This window comes from Oryzias melastigma, linkage group LG1, assembly GCF_002922805.2.
Source record: "Oryzias melastigma strain HK-1 linkage group LG1, ASM292280v2, whole genome shotgun sequence".
NCBI lineage: Eukaryota > Metazoa > Chordata > Actinopteri > Beloniformes > Adrianichthyidae > Oryzias > Oryzias melastigma.
Genome location: NC_050512.1, coordinates 9,907,889 through 9,930,167, shown reverse-complemented (window position 1 = coordinate 9,930,167; position 22,279 = coordinate 9,907,889). Strand labels below are relative to the sequence as shown.

Genomic DNA, 22,279 nt, shown 5'->3' with positions numbered 1-22,279 from the left:
CTTGTGTTTCCAGAATCCGTCGTTCCACTTGGCTCCGCCTCCGTCTCCTATCTTTGCCGCAGTATCACATCAGCGACGTCATGAGGGCCTCGCTGTCCACAGATCCTCTCCACAAGGTGGCTCCTCTGTTGGCCGAGCCTCACCTCGCTGCCCTCAGTCGCCGTTTGAAAACCGTGCTGGACACTGTAAGTCGCTGCCAGGAGCAGCAGAAGGAAGACGGCAGAGAAAAGGTCATCTATGATGACCTGGACAGTCTGAGAAATAGCACCTTTTTTGCTGGCTTGTAACTTTTATTTGAGTTAAAGACACATTTTGGGGAAAACATTAACTTTACAAAGAAGGCTTTTATGTGAAGTCACAGATATTGCACAAAATAAATGAATTAAAAGGCAAAAGAAGCCTCTGCTCTGTTTAATTCATCAGTACAGGCCAGAAAAAGCTGTAAAAATGACTGTGATGGAAAACTTCATTATAATTTTCATTAAAGCTGTTCATCAGCTCTATGCTCTGTGGAGTTTGGTCTTACACTGACAGCATTTGAACTTAAATCCTCCATAAATCTGAGTTCCGCTTGTTCTTTTTCTTTACCATTATTGCAGTTTTTTTCAAATAAATCAAACATTTGGTTCTATCAGAGACTAGAAGCTGGCTTCACATTAAGTGAGGTCTACCTGCTGAAGTGAGTCTGAACGCTCTGGAAGCTGCTGGTGCACCTTTCTTTTCAGGTCTCCGTTCAATAATTCACGTTGTCACATCGGTGCCACCTACTCCCTTTTCTTTACTGCACATGCTTACGGGCTCTTTCCATGAAAACACCACGACAAGGGGGGGAAGCAGATCCCTAATGAATGACTGAAAAAGAGGAAAGAGGGGAGCAGAGAAGGAAAGACGGGCGTTATCACTTTTTGAACTAGCAGCAGAAAGACCGGCTCTGAGCTGCAACGGCCCAGGAGAAGGTTTTCAACTTTGAATGGGAGTACACAGAAGTTTATTCAGCAGATGACATTGTTTTTCTGGATTCTTTTTATTTAAATTATTTCATATTCAAAGTAATCATCATGTCAGGAATCACTAGTGACCAGCTGCACAAATCAACTTTAAATGTTTACTCAGTAAGTTTTTCCCTTTTTTACTTTTTATTTTTATTTAAACACAGCTTTGTTGTTTGTTTTACTGTGAGTTTGCACTATTGTAGAATCTCATGGAGCACTTCAACCCGGGTCTTGAGAAGCTGGTTGCTCTTGGAAACAGCTACGTTCGAGCTTTTCAAGGTAAGCGAGCTAGTTATTATTTGCTGCTTTGGCTGTAAAATCTCAAGTTGTGATCCTTTTTTAGAGTTTTTTTTTTGCAGAACTGATAATGTCTTTGATTTGATTGGTTTATTTTAAGCTTTAAAAATAATGGAATAGTACAAAACACAGATATATCAAACCCATCTCAGATGTAGAGTGATATATTGATTAGAAAATAAAGAAAAAAATTAGGAACATGATGCCGTCTTCTCGCAAGTGTATTTGCAGTAATGCATACAGTAATAATCAAATGAATCTTTATTAATAAAGCACTTTCCTTATAAAACATACAGCAAAGTGCTTTACACCAAAACAAAAAAACAAGCACAAAAACTGAAAAACAATACAGACACAATCACACTAGAATCATTAAATATAAGGATTCTAAAATGAAGTCAAATAAAATTTGATTTGTTGCCTCAAATGAAGTAGGGATTTTTCAGTAAAGTAGCCTGGAGTCAAGTACTGATTTTCTATTTTGAGAGTTTTCTGCTTCACTAAAACACAGTTGATTTTGATTGATTATACAAAAAAAATACAAAATGTAATTTTAAAATAGTTTATTAATCCTATTTTTTTATGACCTGTAGCTGTGTTAGTAAGGTATAAATATCTCATCAGAAGTTATGAACCGGAAAATAATTATTCATGCAAAGGAAATGGCAAGGTTGAGCCGGGGTAGGATTAAACAGGTTTGCTTTCCTCCCAACACCTTTTAAGCAATCTATAATTTGTTGCCTAGTTATCTTATGTCTGACATATCTTTGTACAGATGTAAATACATTGTTGATTCTGTTTCATATGCATTTTTGCTCGATTGCTTGAAATAAACCATTATATATATATATAAAGTCCTCATTTGAGTTATAAAAACTAATTTTCTACAATTTTTTAGAGAATTTAAATAAGAACTTGTATTCTCTTATTAATATTATACAGCGTGCATTTTTTGATTTTTAAATGATTCCACTACCGTATTTTATTATCCTTTTTAAAAAAAAGTTTTTTTTTTTTTTTTTTACTGAAGCCAAATGTCAGAAAATATTTTAAAAAATTCTAAATTTAAACTTCTGCTTTATTCAACAAATGTTTTTAGTTGTTAACTCACTTACTCTCTGTTCCTTCAACCTTTATCATGTGTAACTAGTAATTTACTTTGGTGGTATACATTATTAATGCGGCTTTCTGCATGAAAAGCCTGGAATAGTTAGTTTGGAAACACGATACCTATCGGCGTGGGGCTATTCCGAGATCAGAAGCACGTATCACTTGTCAGCACTTCGAGGCTTGTGTTCCTAAAGAAGCAGCAGCAAGTGACCCAATTCAATTTTTGCGGCAGTACTTTCACACTTTTTATTTCTATATATGGAATGTTTTATCTTAAAAAAATGTATTTTGCATGTGATTATGCTGCAGCCTTAGCTGTGTCCAGTGAGGCCTACTTCAGTGCTGTGGCAAAGATGGGCGACCAGGCGCTCCACACACTGTCATCGCGCTCGCTCGGTAAGAGGGTCTCCGTCTGAGTCAGGGAAAACATGTTTTTATCTACTTAAGCAAAAAAAAGTAAAAAACAGAAAAAAACCTCCCTGTTCTCTCGCATCCTTCCATGCTTTTGTATGCGTAAAGGCTCATGCACGAGTGTGTATTTCCGCTTGCTTAACTCTCACAATTACTGCCCGGCGGGTGAGTGACAGCATTAGGCAACAACAAATATTGAATCAACAGGTCTTTGTTGAAGGTGCGAGTGTTTGTTCTGCACTTGCTTCTGATAGGTTTGGCTACATAAGGAGGTCAGGGATCCACAGCCTGACCACAGGCCCGATTGAGTGGCTTCACCTGAATCATTTATGAAGTTGGCCCTTCGGCTGCACTTAGTTCATTACCTTAACAAAAACAGACACAGTCAGAGGCCCCAACATGAAAAGGCTTCACTTCTGCTCAACCTTCTAGTTAGCCAGATCACAGACTTTGAAAGCTGGACTCATGGTGTATTCTGTTAGTGGAATATCCACTTCATCAGATTTCTGACTACTAGTAATTTATTTAAATGCACACTGAATAACAGAACTCACTGCTCAAACTCACTTCTCACATTTACACAACATGTAGGATTCTCCTCCTTGGTAATTAAAACCTTTTGTTTTTGGAAGTTTTAGAGTTTAATTTGTGATGTCTGTTTCCCCTTTGAACAGGAGATGTCCTGATCCAGATCTCAGAAACCCAGAGACGACTCACTGCAGAGATGGAAGGGGTGGTCAGTATTTATGTGGAAAACCTGCAGCGTAACAAATATCTGCCCAAATGTTGGTTTTATTTGTTAGACAACATTATACAAAAAGCTCAGAAGTTTAGTTTTTTCATTGATGTCTGGAAGTATTTCATTTTTTCACTGTAGTCTGTTTTAAAAAATACAATATTTTAAGGAAATATTGCTTTTAAAGACCCATTTAAAACGTCTTTAGATCTATAGTAAAAACGTTCCTAGTGGTCTTTTAATTTCTTGTGACGTTTTCGGTGACTCAATCAGCGGGTAGAGAAAAAAATCCAATATGGTTGCTCAATTCCTGGGATTTTCGCCCTGAACTTCCATCCATTTTCTTTACCCGCTGGGCCAGAGACTGTCCCGTTTGCTATTCGGTGAAGGTAGGATAGACCCTAGACAGGACGCCAGTCTGTCACTTACCCCTGGAGCTGGAGCGATCGTTCCTTCTATGCTAGCTAGGACAGTGTAGCAAGGTCTGCCGCCCAGGGTCTGGCAGAGCTAACGAGTTCTGGTGCTTCAGCGGCCTGTACCTGAGCAGCGTAGCTCGCTATGCTAGCCCATGGTAGTTTCCAGAAAGAAAGCCGCTGCAGGTGCTGTTGTAGCAAATGCAGCTCCATGGGCTTATGATATTTTTTTTTAGAATTATAAAAAGTCTTTCAGTGTTATTTTGATTTTTCCCCTCTCGAGTTAGAGCGCCATCTGGACCACAGACAGATGGATGTTATGTTTTAAAGAGCCGTAAGGTGCAACTCCCACTGCAGAAGTGAAGTACACTGCAGTGGGAGAGACTCTGAATGATCTGGTGAACCCAGACTCAGCAACGTGCTCTCCAAAACATATAAACCCAAGCTAACCGCTCAACATCATCCATGTTTTCTATGATGTGGCAACAAATGAAATCCAGAAAAACTTTCCTGGTCAAGGCGTCGATTGGTAAATTAGACGCACGTCAAATTCGTGTCTGCTGCCTTTCTTTTGACACACGAATCGCGTCTGGTGTGAATGCAGCACAAAAGCCCCCTGTTTACACGGTTTCCCACTAGCTTGCAGCCCAGGCACAACAAAAATGGCAAACAACGTTGGAGCATCTACCAACTCAGACGAGGAAATAAAAGACGTACATGAATCTATTTGTCTACAAGTAGATGCGTCAGAATGGAGCAGAGCAGGAAGCTTGTGACTCACCAATTGTTCTTTCTACATCACAAATTAGCTACTTTTCAAATCATTTTTTTCTCATCTATTCCTGGTTGACAAGGATTTCAAGAAACAGATACACAGAAATTCAATTTTAAGGTTAATTTTCTTAATAAATGTCCTCCATCATCAGAAAAATGCCACAAGAACATGTTAAAAACACCAAAAGCACAATTTTTATCATAGTGGGGCTTTAAAACAATAATCAAGTTAGTTTGAATTAGTAGATTGACAACTTAGAAGTCTGTGATTTAAAAGTTCTTCAGAGATCAGTTTGTCCTGGCATTTTTCACTTAACTTGTTTAATTTTGTTTGCATTTATTGATGGGAAAAAACAAACAATCTAAAAAAAACGTGTAGGCTGTTGCTAAAAATTCTAGCCTGGGGAAACGTCACATTTGCAAGTAGATGAAGTCACACAACACAATTACCTTGATAAACACGATTTTAAACGTCTTCTTTCTTCTGCAGTTCCAGTGGTTTCAGGTTGAGGTGTTGCAAGCGATGGAGAAGAACGTCAAGTTGGATGAAGAATACATTGATGTGAGTCTCTTTTACCTGTGTGTCTGTGAAACTGGAGTTTCCACGACAGCATTTTGTATCTACATTTTAGGCATAAAATTTTTTAAATAAATAAAAAAAACAAAACAAAAAAAAAAAAACAAGCGACTTTCAATGATATTTGGTGTACTTTTGGATTTGGCTGCATTTTCCTTTGGAAAAGACCAAATCATACTTTTTCTTATTTCTCTTTATAAGCTTAGATTGTAATAAAAAATAGTTTAAAGTATGTTTTTATTGTTTACATAGAGGTGTCTGCATTGTTGCAAACACTGACCAATGACATGCGGACTCATCATTGGTCCATTTAAACAAACATTTTGAGGCAAATCGGGCTTCACGTTTAGTTTTTGCTCATGAAGTTACACTCTATAAAGAAACTTAATCCAAAAACCTTTGAATCTGGAAAATTAAACTGCATCCACTGCTGCCTGAGACATCTCCTCATGCTTCGATTAGAAGTGCACAGCAAAAATAAATCAGCTATTATTGCTACTGATATTACAGATGCTTCATCGTTCAAATGAGCGAATCTTTGTGCTGCAGGGTAGTCGCAAAGTGTACGAGATGGAGGTGAGGAACCAGGCCGAGTCTTTGGAGAAGCAACTCAGACGTGGAACGTTCAGGGATTCTTTGGTATCTAGAAAATGCTAATTCACAACCAAGGTTTACAAATGACAGACTGTGTATTGCTAAATATGTGCAACGATGCTTGTGTTTTCAGGAGAACAGTGACTACATGGTGTACCTACGGCAGAGCCAGCAGGAGATCCTGAAGGAGGAGCAGAGGAGGTATCGCTTCCTGGCAGAGAAGCACTGTGGACTCGCTCAGTCTCTGCTGTTTCTCATTAATAAGGTAATTTTCTGGACTCTGGGTGGAACGCTTTATTGACCCTTTAACATTTTAAACCGATAACACGGCCGCTTTTGTCCTTCACAATCTACTGGAATGACATTCATCGTCACTTCTATATTTTAACCAATTCTTTTATACCAATTTCTGAAATCTTTCCATTCTAAAGGTGAAAACGTCCTATAAATTCAGGCTCCTTCTCTTTAATCAGCTTTGACAGTTGTAGCCTCGTCATCAGGGGACGCTGTTCCTCAGCTCCTAGCTTCAGCGAGGCCTAACCAAGACATCTGCATTTTCATTCCAGCAATGATTCTAAGTGCATCAATATCTGCTGCAATTTAAGTCTCGTTTGCATTATTGAATTCCCTTCCATGTTAATCCTTCCTGCTGCTGCATGATTAGGTTGAAGTTTAATAAGAATCCTCCGTTGTTTTTTTTTTAGACTGGTGTGTCCCTCCAGCAAAAAGCTGATGGATGGAAGGAGAAGGTGAATGAGAACAAGGAGTCCACTTCTCAAACATCCGCCCATTTAGATCAAGAAGCACAGGTGGGGGCACTTTTATTTTATGTATTTAAATCTAAAGTTCAGAATGACATTTTCTATAATAGCTCCTAATCTTAATAAAGTTATTTAAATGCATGTAGAAGGCTTTAGGGCAGGGGTGTCACACTCAATCGTAAGGGGGCCAAAATCCAAAACACAGCTTAAATTGCGGACCGAACAGGATAGACATTTATTGAACACACTAAAACTACATTATTAAAACTTTAAAAATTTAAGTTTTTGATATAAATATGAATAAGAACAGGCAGAAATATTATTCCAGAATTAATCAACTTAAACCGTAACTTTCAATATTTTACTCTCCATAAAAATAAATTTTGTCAAAATTACACAAGTTAGAAGATAGCATTGGTTATTATCATTAATGATAATAAAATAAAATAATCTGGAGGGGTTTACCCGACACATGTGCTTTAGGGTGTTTACTTTTGAGTTTGAAACTATTCTTGGCCAATAAACTAGAAAAAATGGGCTTAATATTCAGAGTATAGCAGATTTTTATAAGAATAGCTGAAAAAAAATGTTTTTATATATTTTTTGTTGACCTTTAGAAAGAGAAAAGTACTTAAAACATATTTTAGGTCTTCTTTTTTCTTTATATGTGCAGTGAAACATCTGTCATCAGTGCCATGTTAAGCTTGATAAAACACATTTAGTGCTAATCTAATTTGCTTTTTTTCTATGTCTAACAATAATGACAGTTGCAGAGAAAGCCAAATCTGTTTAAGGATAAGTCCAGTTAAAGACCCACTCCAATAAAATTGGTGTTTTTAACATATTCTCGTGGGGGTTTTCTTATGAAAATTAAGCAAAAAATCTATTTTCTTAGTATTTCTTTATTCCAATTGTCGTGAATCAGATTTTAAAAAATCTGTTAGAAAACGCTTGTGGTTGTGATGTAGAAACTACAATAAGAAAGCTACAACTCCCGGCTCCGTTGCATTCTCATGCTTCCACTTGCTGACAAATAGATCCAGGTACGTCTTCACTTTGCCTTGCTTGATCCGGCATTTGGATCAAAACCGTACGCTGGATAGCTCCAATATTGCTCGCCATTTTTGTTGCACTGCTAATGTTAGCTTACCGTTGTGATTGGCTCTAAACTGACGGGGGAGAGTGTGTAAACAGAGAGCTCTCAGCAATAAGTAGGGGTTTGGGGGGTTTCTGTGCCAGCAAATATCTACCGATCTGCAGAAACTATGACACCATTTTTGTCTAAAAACTGTATAATCATAATTAAAAGACCAGTAGGAACGCTTTTACAATAATCAGAAGATGATCGTAGTGGGACTTTTAGAGTTTGATGTATGATAAACACGGAAGGCAAAGACCTCAAAGATGAAAAGGTCAAATTTCTTGGTAAAACAGTAAAAGCAGGTCGAAGTCCATCTTACGAGACACTAAAACACGAGAAAATTACAGAAGAAGAGATTAAAACACTATATCAATTCCTGACAAATATTAGACGTCTCACAGGTGTAACATCAATGCTACAGGTGGATGTAGACAATAACGGAGGGTCAGCGGGTCATACCGCACTGGAGCGTCACCTGCTCTCTTTTCCTATGAGCTGTTTTTCAAAGTGTGACACAGAGTGTCTTACTTATATATAGCTTTTAGCAGTAAAGGAGCTGTATAAGCTTTCCGTGATATTAGGAAAACTAATCATTGATCAATTTAGATAACGTTTTGTTTTCAAAATCAGAACTTTAAAGAAGAAATTGGTTTGTAGCTTTTTAGCAACTGTTTTTTTTTTGTTTTGTGAACAAATGTTAAACTTCTTTGAGAAAGCCTCAATTGTTTTGCCTAATTTTCTAAATAAACCACTGACTTTATCCATTGTTTTTCATTATTTCTATATCTGCAAAGCTCCGAGGTTCAGTGACATCTCTGCTGCAGACAGTGGCCAGAGATGAGGACATGTCCTGGGCCAGGAGGGAGCAGCAGGCGCTGGGAAGAGTGCCCTCTAGAGGTGAGAGGTGGAATTACTTACTCCAACTACTACATGGTTTGATGAATGAATGTCTGGGAACTTTTTTAGACCAACCATATGACATCTCTGTATTTACTGAATGATTTAAACTCTTTGAACTCTTTCTGCAAAGAAGATTTTATATAATAAAGATCTATTTCATGTTTTATTGCACTGCTTGGAGACTATATTGGTTTTAGACTGGCCATTTACAATAAATTGAATTAAAAACTAACCAGAATTCCCAAAAATCTACCATTCTACAGTCTATATCCCCTCTGTTTCCCTTTGCAGCACCGTCTCCTCTCCCCAGCCGCTCTCGCTCCAGCTCGGTTGGAGAATCTCTGGGTTTGGCAGCGGGCAGAACCATGAGAGCTGTGGTGTCTCACCCATCTTCTTCCAACCCAAAGCTCTTACCTTTCAACAGGGGAGAAACCATCATCGTGCTGGTCCAGGAGCCTCGTAACGGCTGGCTGTACGGGCGCACTGAGAGCACCCTGCGGTGGGTGTGTCCATGAGTGAGTTGCGTTCACAAATTTCCGAGTTGCTGTTGTCTTATTGGTTGGGGGTTTGTTTCCTTTCAGGCAGGGTTGGTTTCCTGCTGCATATGTGGCTCCAATTGAGGATTTCACCAACACTTTAGCTACCAGGTTAGTATTCTTAGTTATGTCTGCAAAGCTACGTTCACACCTCCCTTGGCTCCCTTGTTCAGGCGACCACTTCTAATAAAAAGTTGATTTAAACACACTTAAATGCATTAAAAACTCTCAAGTTTACGCGGAACTACGCAAGTTTCAAAGATTATTTTGGGCTCTGTGTCAAAATATGCGCCCATTGAACGTATATTGAAAGTCAAATCAGGTCAAACTTTGACCAATCAGGGACTCGGATTTGGTAGTGACCTGCATGCGTGCGTGCGTGACATGTGCTGGTAAACAGTAAGAAGAAGCCGCTCCCTGCTTGTCCAGTGTGAACACCATGGGGCTAATTGCATGTTCAAGAATGCGAATTAATGAGTACTTAAGCTTAAGACTCTCATGTCTTCTGCATGTCTCAGCGGTACTTCTGTCCGGAGCTACAGCATGAACAGTCTGCTGGACTCTGACTCCCACGCTGAGCACTCAGAGGTCAAGAGCTATGCAGACGCTCCAGCCCCGACCCCGACCCCAGCCAGCCGCAGAGCCTCTGTGGACGTCCGAGCCATCTCTCCCCTTCCTGACAAGAAGCTGGAAGCTCCGATCGAGACCAAGCCTCCCCCTCCACCACCTCCTCCACCCCCTCCACCCAACCAGAACCTCCGAAGGGGCTCGGCGGATGTCCGATCCATCTCTCCTCTGCCTGACAGGAGGAGCGACACTACATCTGATCCTCAGGTAGAAGATGTTAACTAGTGATATTATTCTTTGTTTTTACACATTTAAATCAACCTTTTTTTATTTCAGAAATTGTCACCCATGGGAGCAGCTGAAAACCCTCTTTTTCCAAGGTAATCCACAGCTTTATTCACTAACAGACCAAAAGGTATACAGACTTCTATTTCAAATAAGAGTTTTTTATAAGTGGAAAACTTTTATTGAGCTTGTAGTTTTCTGCACGAGCTAAAGGATCATCTTAGATTAATCAAGCACGTATTTGCAGCAAATACAGACCAGCATGCTGAAAGCTGAGCTGTCAAAGCTCCCAGTGAAAACTGGCGGGCAGGGCCGGCGTGGTGTTAGTTTCCCAACCCGGGATCATATGTGTGTTTCATGTGTGCAGGCAGCACACAGGCAGCTAAGCGTGAGAGGTATTCTATAACATTTTCCATCATCCTTTCCTTTCAGGGGCACAAACCCGTTTGCCACAGTAAAGCTTCGTCCCACAACAACCAATGACAGATCTGCTCCTCATATTCACTGATGCTGAGGGGGGGCAGGCAGGCTGCGGAGACGAGATATGCATTTTTTGTAGACCTCTCTTGACATTAACAAAGACAAGCTTCTGGCTTTGTGCGCAGGAATTTTAGAGAAGTTTTGTACATCGTGAAGTTTAACACCAAACGCAGAAAAAGAAGTGATGTTTTATTTCATCTACTAAACATATTTTAGATGTTTTAGGAATTCTTTTTACAGATATAACGCTCTGTTGTGTTTGTGTCTTGTGTTAAAAATATTAATTACATGGTTGTTTGGGTAAAACTGGAAAAGAGGAGTAACAATGTCTCATTTGTTGTCTGTCGGCTCACTGTTTATTCTTTTTATTGTTCTAATGGTTTGTATGAGGCTGCAACTCATTACTCCATTGTTTCTTTATATGAGATTTGTATTGAAACCATTGACTGTAAATGAGAACTGGATGTGACATCATCCTTAGAAAATGGTTTACTTTTGGCTCCAACAAAATTAAATCAATTCAATCGCCATTCAATTGCAAAGTTTGAGTTGAGATTAGATTCAAACCTCGATTTTTGGATCTTGGTTTTGCTTTGGTTTGATATATGATTTGTGTATTCCAAAACAACAAAAAAAAAGAAAGGAAAAAAAAAACTGAAATAATAGGAAAGTGACAGTGAAGAAAAAAACTTTCACTTGGGTCCTACTAAGTTTGATCTAATGTAATAATACAATAAATGCAAAATCCTTAAATTGTTTTCCACTGCTTACCAATATGCTGGTATGCGGTAGGGGTGCAATAATTCCCTCTTCCCACAATTTGTTTAGCAGTTTTTGATCAAGAACTGTGGCTTTCCTAGCGCTATGGTAAGCAGTGATTGCTCTGAATCAGTCTGAATCAATGTTTCTATGGCAACCACTCTCACCAATCACAAGTGAGCTTGTTGGAAAGCCACACCCCTCCCACTTGAACACAAGCTCTGGAGAATCTGTCAAATGCTTCAAGTGTTTGATGTGGGACCACATATTTTCATTGAGGTACCTGATTGGTCAGTTTATAGCTTCCACTACAGAAAAAAAAGAAGATTATAAAAAACGTATTAAAAAAGGAATCAGAGCAAGATTGGTTATCGTGACAAATGTACTGACTGAGTAACAGATGTTTATGTCTATAAAGAAATCTAAAGGATTTTTTTGGGGGGGAGCCAGCAGTTGCTTCCTGTTTGTAATGCGAGGGGGAGGGATCACTTAATCCAGTTCTCTTATCCAGTTGATGATTTAAACTCTAGTTTTCATTATTTTCATCCAAAGCAAATAAACAAGTTTATTTCGCACATTTATTTGCTTTCTGATCCCAGTACAAGACAAAAAAGTCAAGACTAAACTTTTTTTGTTGTTGTTTTTATTGTGATTTCTCGATGATGTGCTATTTCCATCTTCACAGTTTTTGTTATCGATTTACTACATGGTCTGATCAGTCGATCAGCAGAGTTGCAGGTGTAAAATGAAAGAGGGAATGGAAGATGGACGAGGAAGAGGAGAGAAAAGAAAAGGTGGGCTGATATGTCAACACCCAGAAACCGAACACAAGGAGTCTTTTAACATCTACACCATCAACAGCACAAGCACCATCTGTTTTTCAACCACTGACTACCCTGATGAATCATTGAGTGGTATATGGGAAAAGGAACAGATATTAAGGAAACCGATGGCTCTTATGCCTGCGTGTTCCTCCTCGCGGTGGCTCCCTTTCAACCTCCGTACTTGGGGTCCAGAAGGAGGTAGGAGAAGTTAGAAGGTGGCGGTTCCAAAATATGAGTGAGGGGATGGAGAGGATGAGGAAGAAGGGGTTGAACAGTCCCTTTACTCGTGCACCAAAGCCTCGAACTCTAGAAGAACAAAAAAGAAATTCAGTCAACACAAACTCATGATCTACACATCACTGTCTGTGTATGAGAACTGGATTGAGTGGCCCCTCCCCCCTCACGTTCCAAACAGAAAGTCCCCACTGGCTCCAAGAAGCCAAAATCTCATAGACTTCTTTAGATAAAATAAACAGCCACCACTTATTGGCAAGACCATGGACCAACTAAGACCAATTTGGATCAATCACTGCTTTCTAATGGTATCTGGCCCCAAAATGGGGCCATTGTAGAGCAAAAAAAAAAAAAGGAGGCATCTGAATTGACTTCATTTCATTGGAGCTGGAAGTAAGTCATTATGGATGACATCACACTCACTCAGTCCAGTTCTCATATGTAGTCATTGAGCTACACCGGAGTTATGTCCAAAATCCTTCTCTAGTCACAATATAGTGCATTCACCATTTTTTAGACCTCTCCGAATCTAAAATTCCAAAAAGGAGGGCACTAGAAATTTCCCATAAGTCTTTGTGAAAAACTAGTGTGCATCAGTGCACGCTACATTAGTGAATATAGACCACAATGCATTGCGGTCAAACAATTTTTGCAAAAAAAAATATGTGTTTAAATGTAATTTTTTAATAAACCATCCACGTTTTCCTCATCAGAACACAGTGGATTCATAAATAGATGCAGTGAAATGTTCGTATTGATTTGATTTTCACTTTGTGAAATTGATGTCGTCATATCCGGCGTTTAGAAAGACAAAAGAAAAGTAGTGAGCACGTTGTCTGAATTGCTTTTAAAATCCAGGGCACTATATAGTCCCGCACTATATAATTTTTTAGTAGTTGGGGATTAGAGTGGGAATTCGAACACAGGCAAAAACTAAACCCCAGCAGGCTGATTGAGTAACATAGAGTTGTACCGTCAATGCCGATCTTTCCATCTCCATCTTTGTCTGCAGCTTGGAGGAATGCTTTTGTCTCTGCATCAGTCAGATCTCTGCCGTCCTTAGAAAAACCCTTCAGGACAAACCTGAAAAGAAAATATTTCCCAAATAAGACTTCATCTGAGAAATATAACAAACAAGGTGTGTTTGAGGTCCTTACTTAAGCTCCTCCTCCTCTATGAATCCACTCCCGTCCACATCCAACACCTGGAAGACCTTTTTGACATTTTCAGCAGTCATGGCCCTCATCCCTATCATTTCAAAGAACTTCTTTGGGTTGAATGTTTCTGCTGCAAAAAGGCAAAGGAAAACTTTTCAAATATCTGCATCAGTTTTCTGTTACCTGTTTTCTGACGAGCTCATTGTCATTGCTGTAGCACTTTTACAGACCTGCAAAGGCATCAAGAGCTTTCTTGATCTCCTCCGCCTTTAGCAGATCTGTCATTACCATTCTGCCTGTAGGAAGAAGGGACAGGGAGGATACAGGAAGAACATCAGAAGGAGGCCAAGAAATTAAAAAGGAGAACATTTCCTGTACAGAACTTAAAATGGTTTCTAAAAAAAGTCAGCAAACACTGACAATTTAAGATATGCTATCATGTTGAGTTTCATCCCTTTATGACTGCTGTACCTTGCAGTAGCCTTCAAATGTCACTAGATGTCACAAAAGAACCAGAGTTCTATCAGGAACTAATGCAAAAAGAAAAAAAAAGAGATCTGCTTGCAATCAACACATTTGGTACATTTTTTGGTGTGCTTTGTATCCAACATGTGTGTTTGTGACACACTAATGTATCACACATACCAGGATAAGGATGTGTTTTTCATAAGACTTACTGAAACTCAGAGATTCTGTTTCAGTAGTTTCTAGAGGCAAAACTGACTTATTGAACTGAAAGGGAAACAGTGAACACTGATTTTCAGATCCACATTAATTACAAATTTGAATTTTGGTACTAGAAGCTGACTAGAGAGAACCCATAGTTGTTTGGTCTTATTTGGCTCTTCTGAAATTGCTCTTTAAACATGTGTATATATATATATATATATATATATATATATATATATATATATATATATATATATATATATATACATATATATATATATATATATATACGATGTCTCATTATTAGACAAAAAGAAACTTACAAAAATGTTAGATTAGATCTATTTTATATGTTCTCTTTTAGATGAAGGGAAGATGTGACGGATGATTTTTAAAATTTTTTTTTTAAAGATTTTATCTCTCCCAAATGGGCTGCACGGTGGTGCAGTGGTTAGCGCTCTTGCCTCACAGCGAGAAGGCCCTGGTTCAAATCCCAGCTGGGACCTTTCTGTGTGGAGTTTGCATGTTCTCCCCGTGCATGCGTGGGTTTTCACCGAGGACTCCGGCTTCCTCCCACCGTCCAAAAACATGCTTCATAGGTTAATTGGTGACTCTAAATTGCCCCTAGGTGTGAATGTGAGAGTGAATGGGTGTGTGATTGAGGCCCTGCAACAGACTGGCGACCTGTCCAGGGTGTACCCTGCCTTCGCCCATCAGCAGCCGGGTTAGGCTCCGGCACCCCCGCGACCCCGAAAGGGAAGAAGCGGTCAAGAAGATAGATGAATGAATGAATCTCTCCCATTACTAAGAGGATGTGAGGATTGTGCAGTTTCGTTGTTTTTTTGTGATTTTTTTGCTCATGGTTTTTTTGAGTTGTCCCCTGTCACTCCAGGTTAATGTTATAATCATCTACAGCTGTTTTCATTTCTGTTAATATAAGTATTTGGTTTTCAAGTCGTCTGCTCTGTTTTGTCATCTTCTCCATGTTTTTTTCATGATTATTTATTAAATTATTGTGCTACCAAGCCTGATCTCTTGCATATTGAGTCCTACATTAACAGTTTCTGACAGAATCATCAACCTTTGAACAACACGAACCCAGGATAATTTCTTCTGCAGTGTTTTTTTTTTTTTTGCCAGTGCAGTCAACATTGTGCCACACCATGTCAGATGGGTTTTCCTACAGCCATTTCTTGAGACACATTATGCCACTTCAATGTTACTTTTCCAGGACGGGTGTTGCTGGCGCCGTCCTACTTCTAGTCATCTGTTCCTGTGGAGGTTAGCCAGGGCCGTTCCTCTTCATGCGTTTGTTCCTGTGGAGGATGGCCGGGGCCGTTCCTCTTCATGTGTCTGTTTCTGTGGAGGGAAGTCAGGATTGCTCCTGTTCATGTATCGGTTCCTGTTGAAGGTAGCCGGGTCGCTCCTCTTCATGCATTTGTTCCTGTGGAGGGTAGTCGGGGCCACTCCTCTTCATGTGTCTATTCCGTTGGAGGTAGCCAGGGCTGCTCCTCTTCATTGGTTCCTGTTGAAGGTAGCCGGAGCCACACCTCTGCATGCATTTGTTCCTGTGGAGGTAGTCAGGGCCGTTCTACTTTATGTGTCTGTTTCTGTTGAGGGTAGTCGGGGCCGTTCCTCTTTATGAGTCTATTCCTGTGGAGGTAGCCGGGGCCACTCCTCTTCACAAGTCTGTTTCTGTGGAGGTAGTCAGGACCGTTCCTCTTTATGCGTCTGTTTCTGTTGAGGGTAGTCGGGGCCGTTCCTCTTTATGAGTCTATTCCTGTGGAGGTAGCCGGGGCCACTCCTCTTCATGCATTTGTTCCTGTGGAGATAGTCAGGGCCACTCCTCTTCACAAGTCTGTTCCCGTGGAGGTAGTTGGGGCCATTCCTCTTTATGCGTCTGTTCCTGTAGAGGGAAGTCTGAGCATCTCCTTTCCATGTATCTGTTCCTGTGGAGGGTAATGAGGCCTCTCCTCTTCATGTGTTTGTTCCTGAGGAGGGCAGCTGGAGCCACTCTTCATGTTCCCTGTCCCTAAGGATGGTCACCGTTCATCCACGTAAGCTGTTTTCTGCCCCAGAGTAGGGTCACTGGGACTGCTCCCCTTAATGTTTCCTGTCCCAGGGGAGAGTTGTTGGGACTGCCCTTTTTTGTGCCTCCTCTTGAGGAGGGGTTCTCCATGTAACCCCTCAGTGCTGCAGAAACCTGAAGTGTTTGTGTTCTGCAGCTTTCCCAGATCCTCAAGAGTAGTTTTCTGAAAGGGCATCTGAAATCTACCCTTTTGGGGAGGGGTACTGCCAGGATTGTGCAGTTTTGTTTATTTTAATGATGTTTTTGGTCATGTATTGAGTCTTCCTCTGTCAGGCACTTCAGGTTCATGTTGACAATCCTCCACAGCTGTTTCATTTCTGTTAGTTTTCTCTGGTTTTCAGATCTTCATTATCAGATAAACTGTTTTGTCACCTTTTTGTTTCTCCATGGGTTTTTCCATGTTTACATTTATTTATTAAATGGTTAGTCTATGCCCCCAAGCCTAGTCTCCTACACATTGGGTCCGACACCACCAGTTCCTGACATGAATTATTTTTCTTGTTTTGGACGGGTCAAGAACAATTAAGAGTGCAATTCAAAGTTTTTGTGGCTTTGTTTTTACTGAATCCACATACTAGTGGGTTAATACTCTTAAACACCCTGTCTAAAATATGAAAAAAAAGTTATTTTCTTGGATTCTAGTTTCTGCAGAGCGGTAGTAGTTCATTAGAAATCTACCTATGAGTTATGAGTGAGACTGCTGGCATAGAACATCCCGCCTCTCCCTCATCCCTTTTTTTCCTCGTCTGCTCCTGATTCACGATGACTTGAATAAATAGTCAAATGCAATTTTAAGCTTAATTTTCTTTAAATAGATATTTGTTTTTTCATTTATATATCAGTAAAATGCTACAAGAACGTGTTAAAAACACAATTTTCATCAGAGAGGACCTTTAAAAATATGTTGATAGTAATTAACAATAAAAATAATGTTCTGGAGAAATTTCTGTATGTTGGAGACAAATCAGTGATGCTGCCCAAAACAATCTAACTGGTGTGTTTTCTACTTGAACCTCTGCTGGACCTTGGCAGCACTTCATGACCCTGACATGTCACCACATTCACAGGGTTACGTTACAATTCAGAATTGTCATTTATATCTCCTGTACTGAACAAAAACATCAAATAATATGTTCAGATAAGAACATGTATTTTTCCCCCCTTGGATTCATGTTTTTGAACTTTGTTGTTAAATTTTTAGTTCGATAAATATAATACCTCACAAATTTATTACGTTTTATTTTTCATCACTTGTGATGTATCTCATGTTGGAATAAATAAAACGCTTAGATAATGTTTTTTGTCCCAAAAGCCTTGAGTCTGAGCTCTTCAGCTCTGTCCTGTCGTGCATAGACCAAAGTGTGCATCATTCTTCAGCTGGCTCGTTTTTCCTCATTGCAGCCTTGAGTGTTCCTCAAACGGGACGTTACCACAATCACACAGCAATGAGAGCAATGAGCTGTGTGATGGAGAAGTGGCTTTGAATTTGAACATAATAACATGTCTCTTCATCTAAAGGCAGAACCTCACAAGGGAGTGGACAGCAATTCTGTAGATATCAGAAATTTAGGATGTGATTCTGTTCTACCTTTCTATTATTAAATATCGGGTCAGTTTTACATTAAAGACAATAAGTAAGAACAGTTTAATTATGGAATAGTAAATGAAATTAACTTTACTTATAAAAAATGAAGAAATATGAAAAATAATGAACAGAATCTGCAAAAATGTTTCTGATCCAGGTCAGATCTATCCTGCAGGGGCTCAGTGCAAAAGCACCTGTCGCTTGTGATACATGAGCCAAGAAAACAACACACTTCTGTCTCCTAACACACACAGACATGCAGACAGGACTTTGCAGGTATGAATAAGATGCAGATTATAGAAACCAAACTGAAATCTGATTCCACTGTGAACCAGCAAAAACCCATTCTGGTTTATTGTTAAAAACACATTAGACCACTTCCACATCCATCTTGAAATCCCGTGCTTAAATTTTCTGAAACTTTTGAACCGGATTCCTACATCTGTGTGTCATTACATTTAAATCTTTCTGGAAGAATACAAGTCCAGATGAGGTTGATTTGAGAACCTGACTCCTTTAATAATGTCTCTTTAGAAGTTTTTTAGATGTATAAGTCAAAGTAATCTATTCCAACACATGTGTTTGTTACAAATAAACAATCACAAACAGCTTCTGACGTGTTCATTAGCAGATCATCTCATTTGTGGATGTGTCTCCTCTTACCTGAGGGAAGGGGTGGATGATGGAGATGAGAGAAGAATGAAGTCGAGAGGAAAGATGATGGAGGGAGACTGGAGAAGACACAAGGTCTGGAGACTGGAAGTAAGATGAGCAAGCTGAGGGGAAGGTCACAAAAACACTTTTATAGCTGCCTTCAGACACATGCACCCTTGTCCCACGTATCTCTGGTGTCTCATCCCCAAATCTCTATTTTGAGAAGAGGGGTTTGTCAAGACGTGACGCAAACATGGTCGGTCTATTAATAATTGCACTTTATCTGACTTCCTTCAGACCTTTTCTACTCTCGAAACGTCTTTGTTAGCTTTGTGTAACACCTTAAAGGACATGTTTGAGACTTTTCGTTCTTTCTCTTTAAACATAATAATTATGGAACAACAGGTTGTTACTATAATTTTTAAAGTAAAGTGTTTTACTTTTTGATTACTCTGTTTTGTTCAAATCATGTAAACAAAGACAAAAAAGAATATTTTTCTTAAAAAAGAACAGACTAGGTTGCTGGGAACAGACAGAATTTTTAGTAATGTTGTAGAATTTAATGATTTTTGATTATTTATTATTATTTTTAGTAATATTTGTGACTAATAAATAAAGGTTTGTTTAGTTCACACCCTAAATAGTGGTTGATATACTGCCATGTTTTGGTTAAAAAAAGAAAAAATTACATTGAACATAAGCGCACTGAAATTAAAGACGTTCTTGATCTAATATTGAAGGAATAATGTCCAAAATGCACAGGTGTAGCATGTTTAACTCTTCACTTAAAAGCCAACAGAAAAAAGTAACTGCAAACTTCATTTTTCTTCTTTTATTTCAGATTTTGTTTTATTGCTTTCACGATAATCTGAAACAAATGATGTTTTCATGATATTTAAAAATAAAAAAGGTATACTGCAATAAACTCCACTAAATGTCACGTTATTGCTACTAATGTCTGGCATGTTTTGTTTACACTGCCACTAATGCCGCAGTTATGGAATTTCCTAATTAGTTTTAAAAAAATCTTTAAGGAAGACCACCTTAAAGATCCTGATCATTGACTGTATATGAAAACTGGATCAAGTGAGTGTGACATCATCCATAGAAAATTATTAACTTCCGCCTTAAACAAAATGAAGTCAACTCAGTTGCCATTTTTTTAGCGTTACGGATGTTGCCATGTTGGAGCCAGACGATGTCGGTAAGCAGAGATTGGTCAGAGTCAGTCCAAGTCATTGTTTCTGTGCCAACCACTCTGAGAGTAACAGCAGCAGTATCAAGTCAAAACCATATACAGTATGTGAACCTGATTATGTTAGTAAAAATGTATAAAATCGATCAGAAAGAAACCATTGTCAGTTTCTCTTCCTGCTGTGTTTTCTACTGTTTTTGTCTTTTTATGTACAAGTGATGCAAGCGAAAAACATCCAATCACAAAGTTGCTGTTACAGTTGGCTGGATGTGAAACACAGGAAGGAATGTGTATATTGAATTTTTGCTTATTGGAACTCCAAAGAAAACTTTTGAAGTATGCAGTTGTAAAAATACTGTAATGCAAAACCTTTTTGAACTGTTGTAACTTCTTTGCCATTTTCAGCTTTTGCTTGAGAGTTTCTTTTAAGACTTATACTCCAATAGTTTGTTCAGATCTATTTTAAAAGTGTTCCCAGTGTTTTTTTTAATTATGATTATACTGTTTTTAGCCAAAAAACAAAAACAAAACAGTGCTATTTTCTAGGACATAGTTTGTGCAGATCAGTTGGCGTTCATTAGAAATTCGTCTGAGTTGTGGGGCAAGACTGTTGGCACAGAGTATGAGTGAGCCTGACTTTACTTCCCATCATCCCTCTGTTTACACTCTCTCTCTTTCTAGTTTACAGCCCCTCACAACCTTAACCTAACTTTACCGGTGCAACAAAAATTGTGAGCAATATTGGAGTTTTCTAACTTAACAGTTTTGAGTCAGATTCCAGCTCAGACGAAGAAAACAAAAATGTTCATGGATTTATTTGTCTGCAAGTTGATGCTCACAGTAGGATTTTTTTCAATTTTTTTCTGGTCCTGATTCATAATAATTTGAATGATGAAATACTCAAAAATAACATTTAGAATTTTGGCCTCCATCATGAGAGAAATTCCACAAAACATGTTGAAAACACCAAAAATACTCTTTAACAAACAACCTATTGACATTATATTTTGTTGGAGCAACTGGACTACCATCTGAGGTGTTAGTGGACACCAGAGGAGCAGACAGTTTTAAAACTCAACAGGTTAGAGGGGATTGGCTAGAAGAAGCTGCGTCGAGCTACGATTGGAGAGTGGCTCAAAAGAGAAAACCAACAAATGATCAGACTATAAAAAGAGTTTTCTTTGCTCTTGAAAATCTTTGCCATAATAAGCAAACAGGATATTGATCTTCATTTCCACATTGTCTGTATTTCCTCACCCGTGAACACACTGGCATCCTGCATTGCCAAATATCTCTTGGCTTCCTTTGATGGTGAAACAGAATCCGTGAAAGAAACAGTTGCTCCTTTATTTAAATGTTTGTAGATTATTAAATCTTGATGAACATTCATAAGCTCTGTTGCCTTTCCATGTGCTAAAAAAAATCCTGCTGAACTTCCTCTTAATACCACAAAGTTTTCTTATAATATATGATTATAAACTGCTGGGATCAAATTACCCTGTTGCCCCAAGTATTCATTTATTTTTCTCATCATTTTAAACCCAATTATGTGCATCTATCAGCTGTAGCTTTTGTGTTGCTCATTTGTTGCAATCTGTCATTTAAAAATGTGTCTGTGCTATTCTCTGTCCGCCCCCCTCCCCTTCACCACCACATTAAAAACTCTCCAGCATCTTGTCCGCGCCGCCTCTTCCCTCCCATGAGGGCTCTCCTACAATGCCAGAAAGTGCTTATGGGGGGTAATTCAATAGAGAGGAGAAATCCAGGAGGCCCTCGCCGAGCACAGAGGGGACAAAAGGTCGAGGCAGGACAAAACAGATGAAGACAATTCCATCTTATTTGATCTAAGCTGTTTCATTTAAGCTACTTCTTCAAAAAGACACAATAAGACTCAGATAGTTTTTTTCCTGATAAAAATATATCAGTGTCGTTTGTTTTTTTCAAACACTAACAACACAAAAGTGAAGAATCAAGCAGAAATTAAAGCTGTGAGCTGTGTTGGATGGTCACAACCCGCCACGGATACACTGGTTTTGTTATAGTGATTCCAACTGTTTTTTTTTTTTTTTTGCAAAATTAATTTTTAGCAGGTTTATTTGTTACCACGCCCATGTTATCATTTTATTGTTGTAATACTGTTTTTTACATTGTTTTGTTCAGTGTCAGCAGAGAACTTACGGATGCTCTTTATATGATATTCCGATAAAAACTGTCCGAGCTAGCTAAGATCGCAACATTTGCGAACTCGCCACGTGCACGGCATTTGCATTTTACATCTTCTTATTCCAGCTATTTTTCCACGGTAGGATTACAATGATGCTTCAGAAGTGACAAGACAGTTGATGAAAACCCAAGGACAACTTTTCGTTTGTAGCTTGTTACTATAGATGCTTTTTTAAAAGAAATTCAAGATGGCGGCACTTTTCCCAAGGTCAAAGGTGAAGGAAACTTTTGTGGTGGTTGTAGACTGAAGCTGGTGGGATGTTGGGGAAGTTTCACACACACAAAATTTTTGTTTTACTGTGAAAAAATGAGAAAA

General features: G+C 38.9%; 4 protein-coding genes across 6 annotated transcripts in view; 2 read left to right on the top strand and 2 right to left on the bottom strand.

The window, feature by feature from the left end:
- The window catches only part of LOC112137105 (extracellular serine/threonine protein kinase FAM20C), a 39,310-nt gene extending 38,807 nt beyond the window's left edge, over positions 1 to 503 (top strand). For both annotated transcript variants that reach the window (XM_024259245.2, XM_024259246.2), the window contains one exon: positions 14 to 503. In XM_024259245.2, the coding sequence (XP_024115013.1) occupies positions 14 to 287 (274 nt within the window). In that variant the 3' untranslated portion in view covers positions 288 to 503. The remainder of the gene's footprint in view (positions 1 to 13) is intronic.
- Positions 1 to 22,279, bottom strand: part of LOC112137138 (polysialoglycoprotein-like) — a 190,080-nt gene that overhangs the window by 118,274 nt on the left and 49,527 nt on the right. The gene's annotated exons all lie outside the window — the stretch shown is intronic.
- On the top strand, positions 296 to 11,910 carry baiap2l2b (BAR/IMD domain containing adaptor protein 2 like 2b). The gene is made up of 14 exons (XM_024259254.2): positions 296 to 1,112; positions 1,196 to 1,271; positions 2,709 to 2,795; positions 3,485 to 3,546; positions 5,224 to 5,295; positions 5,860 to 5,949; positions 6,038 to 6,169; positions 6,609 to 6,713; positions 8,601 to 8,703; positions 8,998 to 9,205; positions 9,288 to 9,353; positions 9,761 to 10,076; positions 10,146 to 10,189; positions 10,527 to 11,910. The coding sequence occupies exons 1-14, from the start codon at positions 1,059 to 1,061 to the stop codon at positions 10,600 to 10,602; spliced, it is 1,491 nt and encodes a 496-aa protein (XP_024115022.1). The 5' UTR covers positions 296 to 1,058; the 3' UTR covers positions 10,603 to 11,910.
- pvalb7 (parvalbumin 7) overlaps positions 11,960 to 22,279 on the bottom strand; it is a 39,698-nt gene continuing 29,378 nt past the window's right edge. Inside the window, exons 1-5 of one of the 2 annotated variants that reach the window (XM_024259308.2) lie at positions 18,555 to 18,667; positions 13,779 to 13,844; positions 13,549 to 13,678; positions 13,365 to 13,474; positions 11,980 to 12,463 (exon numbers count right to left, since the gene is read on the bottom strand). In XM_024259308.2, coding sequence (XP_024115076.1) covers positions 12,438 to 12,463; positions 13,365 to 13,474; positions 13,549 to 13,678; positions 13,779 to 13,839 — 327 coding nt within the window. In that variant the 5' untranslated portion in view covers positions 13,840 to 13,844; positions 18,555 to 18,667 and the 3' untranslated portion in view covers positions 11,980 to 12,437. Of the gene's footprint in view, positions 12,464 to 13,364; positions 13,475 to 13,548; positions 13,679 to 13,778; positions 13,845 to 18,554; positions 18,668 to 22,279 lie in introns of those variants that run through there. The other variant, XM_024259307.2, reaches the window with a different exon arrangement.

Bases quoted from the DNA above. Each gene is read 5' to 3' on its own strand.
- baiap2l2b (XM_024259254.2), top strand. From the start codon at position 1,059: ATGTCAGGAATCACTAGTGACCAGCTGCACAAATCAACTTTAAATGTT. The intron at 6,170-6,608 runs GTAATTTTCTGG...TTTTTTTTTTAG, and splicing joins TGCTGTTTCTCATTAATAAG to ACTGGTGTGTCCCTCCAGCA. The intron at 8,704-8,997 runs GTGAGAGGTGGA...TTCCCTTTGCAG, and splicing joins GGGAAGAGTGCCCTCTAGAG to CACCGTCTCCTCTCCCCAGC.